This window comes from Neltuma alba, unplaced genomic scaffold, assembly GCF_004799145.2.
Source record: "Neltuma alba isolate B1F8T4 unplaced genomic scaffold, ASM479914v2 tig00013119_pilon, whole genome shotgun sequence".
Lineage (NCBI taxonomy): Eukaryota > Viridiplantae > Streptophyta > Magnoliopsida > Fabales > Fabaceae > Neltuma > Neltuma alba.
Genome location: NW_021637441.1, coordinates 41,605 through 54,491, shown reverse-complemented (window position 1 = coordinate 54,491; position 12,887 = coordinate 41,605). Strand labels below are relative to the sequence as shown.

The 12,887-nt window shown below is 36.3% G+C and overlaps 1 protein-coding gene and 1 long non-coding RNA gene across 2 annotated transcripts; both read left to right on the top strand.

The window, feature by feature from the left end:
• The first annotated feature begins 6,838 nt into the window (after positions 1-6,838).
• LOC114734599 (uncharacterized) lies at positions 6,839-7,521 on the top strand. Its single transcript, XR_003739181.1, has 3 exons — positions 6,839-6,910; positions 7,010-7,096; positions 7,355-7,521. It is a non-coding gene; the product is annotated as an uncharacterized LOC114734599 (long non-coding RNA).
• A 3,506-nt stretch (positions 7,522-11,027) lies between these two features.
• Positions 11,028-11,728, top strand: LOC114734596 (stress-induced protein KIN2-like). The gene is made up of 3 exons (XM_028922219.1): positions 11,028-11,081; positions 11,480-11,548; positions 11,654-11,728. Exons 1-3 carry the CDS (start codon positions 11,028-11,030, stop codon positions 11,726-11,728), a joined length of 198 nt encoding a protein of 65 aa, XP_028778052.1.
• Positions 11,729-12,887: the final 1,159 nt, after the last annotated feature.

Here is a 12,887-nt window from a genome sequence, read left to right as displayed (position 1 = left end):
AATTCAGCCGACTCTGGTTTGCTTTCCTGCGTAAACAAGTTCTTCTGAACGGAAAATTAATTTTTGAGAGCTTTGTACTGCCTTTGTAGGCCCATGCTCTCTTCCACCCTGCAACATGCTCAAGGTCCCCTAGCTGAAGCTACGAGGAAAAACCAAAAGCGCTCAATTTTCTCTCTTGCTTGCTTTCCTACATTTTCTTCCTTTCAAATCCTTAATTCGACTATTATTAGAATTACTAGATATTTACATTTACTGGTTTTGCAAAAGGCCATTCTGTGTTTCTTCCTGTTTCTTGTTTATCTTCCTGTTCCACTTTGTTGTTATGGTTGATGAATTCAAACTAATATTAGGCTGCTCACAAATATGACAATATCATTTAACATTATCTAGTGTGCTGTTAAATTGATTCTCAGTTCGATTTTCTTGGGGACCCAGTGAAAATTTGATTTGTAAACAGACTAGCAATCATAGAAAGAGATGGATCATGGATGTAAGTCCTTTTTCTTTTTACACAACTAAGCCCTTTAGTTTGTATCTTTCTTTTACTAAAAAGAAAGTGTGTTTGGTATCCAAGAAAACTGTATTGCTTTTTGGTAAATATAGGCCCATCAGTATTATACAGCCCTGGTTTTCCTTCGACACTAGTGAATGAGGGGGCGAAGACCATCTTCCACACTCGTCTTGAATGTTGTTACTGATAAGAAGGTGCAGTGAATGTATAACGCTTGATTTTATAATTCCATCTCTGCAAGCTGCAATCATCTATGCAGTATTAGTTTTCTTTCTTTCCTAGCCAGCATTAACATTGTTATGATTTTGTTATAGAATATCGAACTTTCATGCATAGGCACAATTTTTATCCCTGTCAAATCTGAATTGCTTCATAGAGTTTCGACATTTACTATAGTTTGTTTCTTGACGTCCTTTCTTTTGACTCTCAAGTAGTGCTAGGAAAAATGCACAAGAAGAACACAAGTTGATAAGCATGGACCTTTACATGGTAATATGGGTACCCAAGATCAAGAAATGGACATAATAATGAAACATGTCGAAAATGTACATTTCTTTGGTTCTCATTTAGACCAACTGCTTTTACCTTTTGTTAATTTTATCTCCTGTTGTATTAGTTTTTATATTTTATTATGACCTACTTTTGGCTTATGTTATCGTGCTTTTATTCTCTTTTGGAGGATGATGTATTAATAATAATAATAAGAATAATAGTTAGTTAGGGTTTATTTTGATCGTTGTGGTATAAGTTGGTTTATAGCCGTTAGTTTTAGGATTGAGTAAGAGGCTATAAAAGGGAGTCTATTTGTAAACTCAGTTCAGTTTTGGAAGTTATTCAGAAGTCCTTTTCAGAAACTCTCTATCTCTTCTCTCTTCTTCCCCTCTCTCTTTTTCTCTTTTTCTTTCCATAATTTCTATTCAACGACTCATCAGAGGATTCAAATTAGAGTTCAGCACCTCTTTCCCAATACCTTAGTCAACCATGAGTTACGCTTTAAGTCTGATTACCGCCTGCTGGTCTGTAACACCGATCGACAGGAATCAAAAAGAATGAGGAAGAAAAGTTTTCACTATCAGGCTGCCTGGGCTCTCGAACAGGATTTCAAGAGAGTGGTGGAATCCTCATGGGAGTGTAGGACCTGGACTGAGGGCATTAAAATATTCCAAGAGGCCGTGGTAAATTGGAATGAGACGTGTGTGGGGAATTCTGTAAGAAGAAACATGAAGTTCTAAAGTGACTCGATGGGATTGATAAAAAAGAAGGCAAGTGTCACACACGGGACTTAAGAGGCTAGAGGACAAACTATGGAAAGAATATCACAAGCTTGCAGCACAAGAAGAATTAGACTGGTTTCAAAAATCCTGATGCAAGTGGCTTCAATGGGGAGATAAAAATACAAAATTTTTCCATGCATCGGCAACCATCAAAAAGAGGTCTCAATATGTGAATGCTCTGCGAGATGATAACGGGAACTGGGTTGAGGATCCTGACACACTTAAGCAGATGACATGTGAATTCTACAAAAACCTCTATACAAAAGATGAAAATACGACCAGCCCCTCAAATTGGATCGCCAAGTTTCCCAGGCTAAATGAAACAGAAATAACATGGCTATCAAGAGGTGTAGATCGTGTGGAGATTAAAATGCAGCATTTGCAATAGGGGCCTTGAAAGCACCAGGCCCAGATGGTTTGCAGCCTCACTTTTTTCAATCCCAATGCGACATTATTGGGGATCAAATCTGTGAAAAAGTGGAGTACCTGTTTCGCTATCCACAACATATGGGAGAGATCAACCAGAAAAATATAGTTCTTATCCCCAAAATGGATCACCCCACTTGTCTTAAGGAGTTGCGACCTATTTCACTCTGCAATGTCAGCTTGAAGATCATTACTAAACTCCTTGCAAATCGTTTTAGAAGGATCATGGACAAGCTGATTAGCGATGAGCAATGTAGCTTTATTGCTTGCCGGTCTAGCTGTGATAATATAATCCTAGCACAGGAAGCCATTCACACTTTACGAACAAGCAAAAAGAAGAAGGGCTATGTAGCCATCAAAGTTGATATGGAGAAGGCGTACGATAGGTTGGATTGGGAATTTATCCGCCACACACTGCAGTGCTTGGGAATTGCACAGCATATCATCGAAGTTATTATGGCTTCTATTTCTACAGCCTCGACGAGGATATTATGGAATGGGGAGGCTAGCAATGAATTCTTTCCGACACGTGGGGTGCGTCAAGGAGATCCCCTTAGCCCATACATATTTGTCCTTTGTATGGAAGGGTTGGGACATCAGATTAAAGAGGAGTGTGCTGCAAAGCGATGGAAGCCACTTAGGTTTAAGAAAGATGGGCCATCACTGTCACATCTTTTCTTTGCGGACGACCTGGTACTCTTTACAGAAGCAAACTCGAGACAGATGGAGCTAGTTAGGCGAGTGTTGGGATCCTTCTGCTTAGTTTCCGGGCATAGAGTAAATCTAGAAAAGTCTAAGATGTTCTGCTCCAATTCCATACACTTCAACAGGAAAGTAGAACTAAGCCAGTCCTTGGGTGTGGCGGTAACCACTGATTTGGGTAAATATTTGGGAGTGCCTCTATTTCATACCAGAGTCACCAAAGCAACGTATGCTCCCCTAGTACAGAAAGTGAAAAGGAAACTCTCTTTATGGAAGGAGCAATTTTTAACCTTTGCTGGAAGGTCCGTGCTCATTAAGTCAGCTATGGTTGCTCTTCCTACCTATCAGATGCAATCTTCAATTCTTCCACTTGGGATTCTGGAGGAAATTGAGAAACTCAGTAGAAGCTTTTTGTGGAGCCAAGATGAAGAACTCAGGAAGGTATACCTAATTGCCTGGGAAACAATTAAACGACCAAAAAGATTTGGGGGCCTGGGTATTAAAGACCTTAAATGTCAAAATGTTGCTTTTGTGATGAAACTTTGTTGGTTCCTTTTGACCAGGCCTGAGAAACTTTGGGTCAAGTGTTTAAGATCTAAATATTGCTGTGGGAATAGTGAGATGCCGTTGGTAATGATGAAGAGAAAAGCGTCTCACACCTGGAGATCCATTTGTCGTGTCTGGGAAAAATTCCTCAAAGGTGTAGGTAGGAAAATTAATAATGGGGAAAAGACTAGCTTCTAGTGGGAGTTTTGGCACCCACTAGACCGCCCTTTAATTGACTTTGTTCAGGGGGAGGCGAGCATTAATAGCCATGATAAAGTGAGTGATCATCTCCTACCTTGTGGAAGATGGAATGTTGAGTACTGGAGAACAATATTTCCAGAGTGTGTCACTCACATTTTGAGCAGAATATCACCTCCAACTGGGGGGAGAGAGGACGGTTTTATATGGAGAAACGGAAAAGAGGGTATGTTCACTGTCAAAGCAGCGTATCTCTTTGTTAGACAGGACAGAGAATACCCGAACAACAATATTTGGAGTGGACTTTGGAAATGGCAGATACCGGAGAAGGTTAAAACGTTTATGTGGCATGTGTCCCATGAGAGACTTGTTACAAATGCCTTGAGAGCCAAGAGAGGACTAACCCAATCAAATGGCTGTCCTTTCGAGTGTCAAAGAGAGGAGAGTGTCATACACGTTTTGAGAGATTGTGAGAGAGCAAAAGATTTTTGGAAGCTTATTATTCACCCTAACTGTTTTTCTAGTTTTTATATTGGTTCCTTGCAGGTTTGGCTTAACTGGAACGCTTCTCATAATCCGGGCAGAGGAAGTGTTAGCAAATGTTCTTGGATGCAAGTCTTTAGTTTACCCTGCTGGCTACTTTGGACAACATGGTGCAAGCTTGTTTTTGAAGGGCATACATCATCACCGAAGGAAATGCTACATAAATGTTACTACATGCTGATGGAAGGCGTCATCAACAATGAGTTTAAGCATCAAGTATTCGGCAAGCCAGGTTACAGTGAGGAACACTGGACACCACCACCAGTAAATGCTATCCGAATTGATGTGGACGGCTCTGTTTGGACGCATCAACAAGCGGCGTGCGGTGGAGTCATCAGAGACTCAAATGCTGACTGGATCATGGGTTTCCACAAGAATTTAGGTATATGCTCTCTGGAGGCAAAATTACAGGCAATACATGCGGGACTCCAGCTAGGAAGAGACCTCTCAGCTGACCAGGTTTTGGTGTTCACAGACTCTATTGAAGCGGTTGACTTACTTATGAGGGACTATATCGGGGAGCATCCGCAGAGAGACCTCATAACTGGGATAAGGGACATGGCTTTCGGGGAGAGAAATGTTCAGATTCATCACACAAATCGGACCCATATTAAGTGTGCGGACTACATGGCCCGAGAAGGACATATAGGATCAACGGGGATGGAGCTGAGATGGGAGATTCCTGATGGATGCAGGAAGATGTTTTTGGAAGACAAAATTTTTTGTCTGACTTCAGGTCTTTGTAGGAGTCTTGTTCTCCTCCTTTTCAAGCTTTTGCTTGCCTTTTCCATTGTAAAAAAAAAATTAGAGTTCAGCCTAGACAAAATTGTGGATGCTTGTATTCTTGGTCATGTAATTTAAATATTTGGGTCTTGATTTCTTTGGTTTGCTCTATTGCAGCTCAAACTATATATATTGGGTAACTAACAAACATGATACTCTTTAAGATTCCAATTTTAACATTGTCGATATTTTTTTTTCCTTTTCTTTTGTTTGGCTAAAATATGCATAACCTCCCAAACCTTCTGATGATGTGTGAAGAACGATCCTTTTGGTTGGCAATAAACTTTCCTTCCATTTGTCCGTAAAGGACCTCCAACTATTAGTCTAACTGTTAAAATGGAAACTGCCACGTTAGATTTAATGGAGCCATGTGGCACATGACATCCTGCGTCATTTGGTAATTTCTCTTCCCAATCAAAAAGCACATTTTGTTTCTCCTCCCTTCGAAAGTTAAGAAAAACCCAGTATTTTTTTCCCTTCCCTAGTTTCCAGATTTCACCTTCCTGCTTCTTCATCACTGGGATATCTCATTTCCATCTCCATCTTGCACCTTTACCAAACTTACTCAAGCCCCGGATTCCATCTTCCTCCTTGTGCTTCGGATTTTGAATGCCCCCTTTTGAGGCTGTAGCAAAGCTGTGAGCTGGAGGAAGATTTTGCACCTGGGTTTTTCATGATAATTTTGAAAGTTACAATACTTTTGTTGGAATTCTTCATTCGTTCACGTACCTAGAAAGCTGTTATTTTTTGTTATGGATTTCTACAGAATTGCTGGTGGTTCACTATGTGCATCTTCTCTTTGTGCCCTAGTTGCTGGAATCCTTTGTTAGAGAGGGAAAAAATCTGTTGATCTTTTAAAACAATGTTAAAGGTGAAAATTATAGTGGCTCTTATGCGAGGACACTCAATCAAAGAGGCTGTCTTCAAAATTATTTTGTCCAATTTGTCAGCTCTCTTTGCCTGCTATAAGGAAATCACCTGCAAGACATATTACTGGCGATGGTGCTTGTTGATAGTAACATTTGCTGCTCTAATGCCCTCTTTGAATGCTTTGGTGGCACAATTACCAATAGCGAAGGATATTGGTTTGGTCTGCTAGATGACATTGAATGCAAAGCTCCTTAGAACAAACGTTTACTGCGTCTAAACTCAAACGCCTATTCAGAGAGATGATGGGGAGGATGAGGATATATCTACAAGGAGAACGATGTTCTGAGCTTTTTAAGGAAGAACAAAGGATGTGCATATTTGAGAAGCTGATGTAGCATTGGATGGACTTGTAGCTAATGGGCCAAGGAGGGAAGGACAAGTCATGTGGAGTGTGCGTAGTTTGTGAGAGAGGAGTAGAAATACAGAAGGACTGTGCGGTGTATATAATTGGGAAGAAGGGCTTAGTGAGAGGATAGGCAATTGGTGAGTATTGTGAGGGAGAGACTCTAGCCTCTCGAATGCTAGAGAATCAATGAGTATGTGTGTCAGTTTTGTCACTTAAGCTTAATGTCTTTGTAGCTTTATGACTAGACTTACGCTCTGCCGGAATTTTATCATTTTAATAACACTATTAGTGTGGGTCTCATCAACATTTTAATGTAAAACGTGAGCATTGGACGTATTGGAAGAATATGTGGGCTTAGGAAGTTGCACCAACCATGGTATTTTGTACGTATGTGCCACATTTTTCATCATGATTGGGTTTTGAGATGTTTGCATGATAGTAAGTGAAGGTGTGTCTGGGTCTAGAAATTTATGGATTCAAAACAGTTGTTTCTGTCGTATATGATTCCTGTTGAACCCTGTCCATCGAGTTTCATATTGATGTTGCTCTTGATGATGCCAACTTACGCTATTTGTTTCAGGCTACTCGCATATGTCATGGAAAGAACGTAAAAAGATTGACGATAGGAAGGTTGCTTCTCTTGGCGGAAAGGTGATGGAGTAAATGTTTGCTGCATCATGTGCTGCAAAACAATGTAAACTTAGGAGACCTGGCAAAAAAATTTCATACTGTTCTTTGTTCCTTATGCAGGCCCCTGCACAGCAGAAATTGCCTTTAAAGGTGGCACGACCAAGGATGAAGAAACAGAAGGAGAGAGAGCAGAAAATGCTCCGAGAGGTACTCTTAAAAGCTGGTGCTGTATGTCACGAGAACCATCATTGTCAAGAATGGTTTCAGTTCAATAACAGAAGCTTTCAAGGAAACTGCTCTGATGAATAGTTTTAACTAGTCTCTGACACTCATTATGGTATCATAGTGAAAGTTCATGAATAATTTTTTTAGTCACCAACACTGCAGAACTGATAGTATAGATGATCTTACTTGTGTGCCTGTGGAACTCTCGCTGACTGTATTTTATCAATTTGCTCCACTCAGTGACTTTGTAGCGTTTGATTCGTGGACAATTTGGGGGAAACCTTGGTCAGCAGGGAAGCGCAAACCAGAGGAGAGGGGTCTGAAGTCAAGCGAAGGTCGTTTTAAAAGTGGCGTCCTTAATGTGAAGCATTTGTTAAATCCAGCGGAATCTAAAGGGCAAGCTACTGAAACCCTTGTGCCCGGTGGAGGGAAAAGGGTAAGTGGAGATCAGAAGAGAGGCAAGACGGGCCGTTGGGTAATGAAATCCCATGTGGAGAGAAGCTTTTTAGGAAACCAAGCGGCATTCAATTTGTTAGGGTGTGTGAAGTATATTGAGTTTGGACATTTCATAGTACTTATTAAGGATATATTAACATACTCCTCTATAGGAGTGCTCACAAGATAAGACGACACGGACACCACCCTTGTCCCGTGTTTTGTCCTGAAAAATAGGACGTGTGTCCTGTTCCATCTTAGTTTTGTCCAGGTCCTGACCAAGACGGAACGGGACAGGAACGTTCTGATCAACTACTTTTTTCCCCCTTAAAAAAGGCCCTTATAATTTAGTTAGCAAAAAAAAAAAAGGCCCAATTACAACTTATACTTAAAAGAAAAAAAAAACCTGAAAACTGAAGCAAATTTGCATGAAATAGCTACAAGTAAATATAAATGAGCAATATAAAATAAACTTGAGACAAATGTAAATCATTTAAATGGCTAGTAAATTGTTGGGAAAAAATGAACAATAAACTTGAAGTAAATATAAATAAACAACATAAAATGAACTACTAGTATATAAATAAATTTAGCATATGGTAGATATCCTTTAAATTTAAATGGATGAGCTTGCAAATTTATTCAAACACATTAATCTTTCAAAAATAATGATAGAAATCATTGCATATGACAATCTGAATTAATCCATAAACCTGAAGCGAATTCATTAAAAAAAGAAGAAGAAAAAGAAAACCAAAACATCTATGGAAACTTAATATGGAGCAACGTTAGTTGAAGACTTATTTAAAATTTAGTCAAAATGTAAAAACATAGTCTATGATAACTCTCACTTAAGCTTTATGAAATTTTAAAAAAAACAATAAAAGTTTTCTAAAAGCAAAGAAAAACGCAACCCATAAACTAAATTTTAGTTCAAATTCTAATATATATATATATTAGTATCAAAATAAAATTGAAGGGTGTAAACAACATAAATAATGAAAAAAATGCTTTTTTAAAAAAAATAAGAGAGGTTGGGACTAGGACGGATAAGGCGTCCCTAAGGTCATCCTGAGTCCCGTCCTGGTCCATTTCAAGGCGAGTATGAGACTACCGAGATGGGTACAAGGTTTGAGCACTCCTACTCCTCTAATCCTATTTATAAGGTTTATAAGGTAGGGAGAGAAGGTTTTTCTTAGTTTTATTTATAAGCCACTTTATTTAATTTTTAGTATAAATATACTATTTTGTTATTCATTTATTACAGCATGAATATTTTTTTTTTAAAAGTGTATATATTAAATACGGATAAAGTTGTAAAGTTATTATATTTTAAAAGAGAGTTATTACAATTTAAGATTTTTCTTGGTTTGTATAAAAGATGCTGAAAATATCTTATAAATAAGACTAGAGGTGTATTCTAGAGGTGTACTAATCCTTATAGTTTTCATAATTTTTTATAGGGCTAAGGTGCAAATCTATGCATGAAGTATTCTGCTATGGGCACCAAACACCATAAACTTTTCTTGGGCGCAAAAATACAAACAAAGTTTTCAAAGTAGTACAAAAATACCACAGCTATTAAGTCAACTAATGTTAATTGTTTAACAAACATGTCAACTAACAAAATGGTGCAAAAATATGCCATAAACTTTTCAAAATGATGCAAAGATACATATGAAATTTCCCGTGATTGTGGTATTTTTTCATCTTTTGAAAACTTTCCGTGTATTTTCGCATCATTTTCTTGACTTTTATATGTGCTAAACAGTCAACGTATATTAACTTTATGGTCATGATATTTTTTCACCATTTTAAAAATTTCATTTATACTTTTGCACTCAAGAAAAGTTTATAGTGTTGGCTTCCCATAATAAAATACTTCGTGGATAGATTTACACCTTAACTTTTTCTTCCTTTTTTTTTTTTTTTAATGTTAGCCCTTATAGTCTGAAAGTTTTGTAGTCCGCCTTATAGTTTTCACAAATGACAAGTTTAATTAATTCCTATGCATCTGAGTGACCAAGACCTCCATCCAAAGGTTGACGTGGCTGGTCAACGATAGAGGATGTGGCAAAAGATTTGAGGTATGCTAGATGATTTGGCTTCTTCTTCTTGTTTTTTTTTTGTCCATGTAAAATGCCATGTAAGCATTGCTTCTTATTTAACAAACTCTTGCTTGAGAGTCTTGAAAGAGGATTGCTTGAGAGCTTGTCGCCATTGACATCATGGATACCAAGAAAAAAGCAATAGAGAATGCAAAAATTAGTAGACGAGCTTGTTCTGATTTTACCTAGCTTCAATTTATACTCTCCGAAAATTGTAATTTTCTTTTTCAAATTTTCCTTATTAACACCACATACATAATAAGAAGGTTTTTTTTTATTAATGGAGTAATTTTCAGTCCAAATTATTATAATGACGTTTTAGGAAAATCAACTCAAATATTTTTATAAATAACTAACTTAATATTCTTAATCTTCGCAACTTAGTTCTATAATTCTTGCTGAGGGAGTATGACCCTCTACAACGTAATTGAATGTTGAAATCTCACGCATATGTCTATTATCATTATTTTATTTTGTTTGAAGATTCCTGAGGAGTTTCTAATTCCTACTCATACACTCGAGTATATTGACAAAATCCTTCGTGCCCGCAACGAAAATATTGAAAAAGCATGCTTGAAGAATAGATGGGGACTAAATTGAAAAAAAAAAATGTATCTTTGAAGGACGAAAGCGATAATTCCCTCATTTGTTTAAGTTGTTCAGCGACAACACAGTGCGTATTGCATGAAAATTAGTCCCTGATGGAGAAGTAGGAAGATGGTGGAGTGAGTTGATATCTCAAGAAGATGAAGTGGTTACTGGGAAAAGCTATGCTTTTAGGATAGGAAGAGTATCATTTAGTGAGTCCACATTACTATTTTAATGCTTTTATAATATTTGAGAGATCAAAGTTAAAATAGGCCTGAATTTTAAGGACCATAAATTATATTAGTCCCTTTTCTCCCAGTGAATTATTTTACATGCTTTTGCCATCCATCACTTTTATTTTATCTTTGTCCAAGAAAATAAATGCAAAAACAACAAGAAAAAATCTAAATCATGTTAGCCATGAGATCATTTCCCTGTGTGTGTACGTGTGCACGACAAAGGCGGCATAATGTCTGAGATTTTTCTAACAAATTTAAACTGATGAGAATTAAAATCTGAAAGTGGAATAATTGATGACAGAAAACCTAGTCTTTTCCTATAACCTACAAGGTAGGATCGATGAAGAAATCTCGTGGTTTCGTCCACAAGATCCATTGGTCAACGAGACAAGTGGCTCTGTGCCATAGAGAGACATGGGACAGTGTAAGTATATATCAACTCAATCTTCATCTTTGCATTGTTACAATCTCATGATCATCATTAACAGTTCTAACTATTCATTAATTCTTTGCCAAGCTCATCACATAAATTTTCTCAGGAAAATGGACTCCAACAAGGCAAGTTACAATGCCGGACAAGCCAAAGGCCAAGCTCAGGTAGCTAACTTCATTGATTATAGTCTCTCTATTACCCTTCAAAGTTTTCTCAATCATTTATTAATTAGCATATTAATTAATATATTCCTCCAGTCCTTAATATAAGACCTAATTATTGAATTAATTTTGATCTTAAATATAAGACTTATTTCTTATATTTATTAATTTTTTCTAAATTATCCTTATGGGTACTTTCTTAATCATAATCAAGTAGAAGAGGGAAGAAAGGTATTAAGAAAGATGATTATGATGTTTTAGGAAAAACATGTCATATTTCTTATAATTAACTAACTTACATAACTTCCTTAATCTAATCAAATTAGTTAAATAGGTTTTATATCAAGAACCAGAGGAGTATTACTAATAATAATTATGGGTGAATTAATTAAATGATGTAGGAAAAGGCAAGCAGCATGATGGATAAGGCTAGAGATGCAGCACAATCTGCAAAAGAATCCATGCAAGAGGTATTACATCATTTACTTTGAACTTAATCAATTATATAAACATTATGGATATTAATTCCAAATAGATAATAGGCTTAATGTTTGTGTGTGCATGTGTGTTTATAGGGAGGTCAACAACTGCAGGCAAAGGCACAGGGAGCTGCAGATGCAGTGAAAGATGCAACTGGAACCAACAACTGAAATGAAAAATTAGGTTGAATATTTATCGAATAATACAATGGTGTTCTTTTTTAAACTTGATGGTTAAATTCACTTTGATTATCTAGGAGTTTCAAATTGAGTTGTTTTTACTTTAAACTCTTTTTAATTATACGCAATCTCTCTCTCTCTCTCTCTCTCACTTTTACTTGTAATTTCATCACTTTTCGTGATAATCAAATCTCTATTTTTGACTGACCAAACTTTTAGATCCTATCCATTGATTGTTATATATGAATTGTCAGCTTTCATATCAAGATGCATCACACACACACGTTCCTATTTTTTTCTTGTGTCATTATCTAACTCATTTTGGATTTAAAATTAATTTCTATCAAACTGAGAGTATTTAGGGTTAAAGCCTTTACCACAAGTATATTTCTTAACATTCGAATTTATACTTTCTCTTTTATGGGGTGAAACTACTTATCACGTCAGTCAAATTAAACTTAATGATCAAATCTAACCCAATAATATTATGTGTTAAATAATTATATAAAAAAGAGAAATATAGAGAATCAAGTAACCATTCGGTTTTTTTCTTCCAAAATTTCATAAAGTTTTGCATCCAATTTTTTATTATATTCAAACAAACAAAATTTCTTAGAAAATTTCTTTCAATTATTATTTTTACCATTTTACTGGGGGGAAAAAACAACATTAGGTCCCATTGGTAATTGGTAACTATATAGAGAAGAATTGAAATGGCCAACATTGAGTGATGTTAATTAGGTGAATTTCAAATCCTCAAAACGCCACCCGATCTTATTTTCGTTGTCAAAAAAAAAAACAAAACAAAACCACACCAATTTTAATGATTCAGATTGCATAAAGCTCTTTTATCAACTAGTTTTGATTCAGATTGCATAAAGCTCTTTTATCAACTAGTTTTTGTTTTTATATATACAAGACTCAAACTCTTTAATTTTTTTCCAAGGGTGAATCACATAAACCAACTTCAGTTAATTAATAAAATCTAGCAATTATAACTTACAACTAATAGCTTTATGATTAATTTATATGTAAAGTTTTATATACTAGGATAACCATGAATACACAATCAAGCAATTTTTTGAAATTTGTTTATCATTCTTCATAAGTTTAAATTGGTTATTTGTAAACAACTGCAATCTTCTTTTTA

Bases quoted from the DNA above. Each gene is read 5' to 3' on its own strand.
- LOC114734596 (XM_028922219.1), top strand. From the start codon at position 11,028: ATGGACTCCAACAAGGCAAGTTACAATGCCGGACAAGCCAAAGGCCAA. The intron at 11,082-11,479 runs GTAGCTAACTTC...TAAATGATGTAG, and splicing joins AAGCCAAAGGCCAAGCTCAG to GAAAAGGCAAGCAGCATGAT. The intron at 11,549-11,653 runs GTATTACATCAT...GTGTGTTTATAG, and splicing joins CAAAAGAATCCATGCAAGAG to GGAGGTCAACAACTGCAGGC.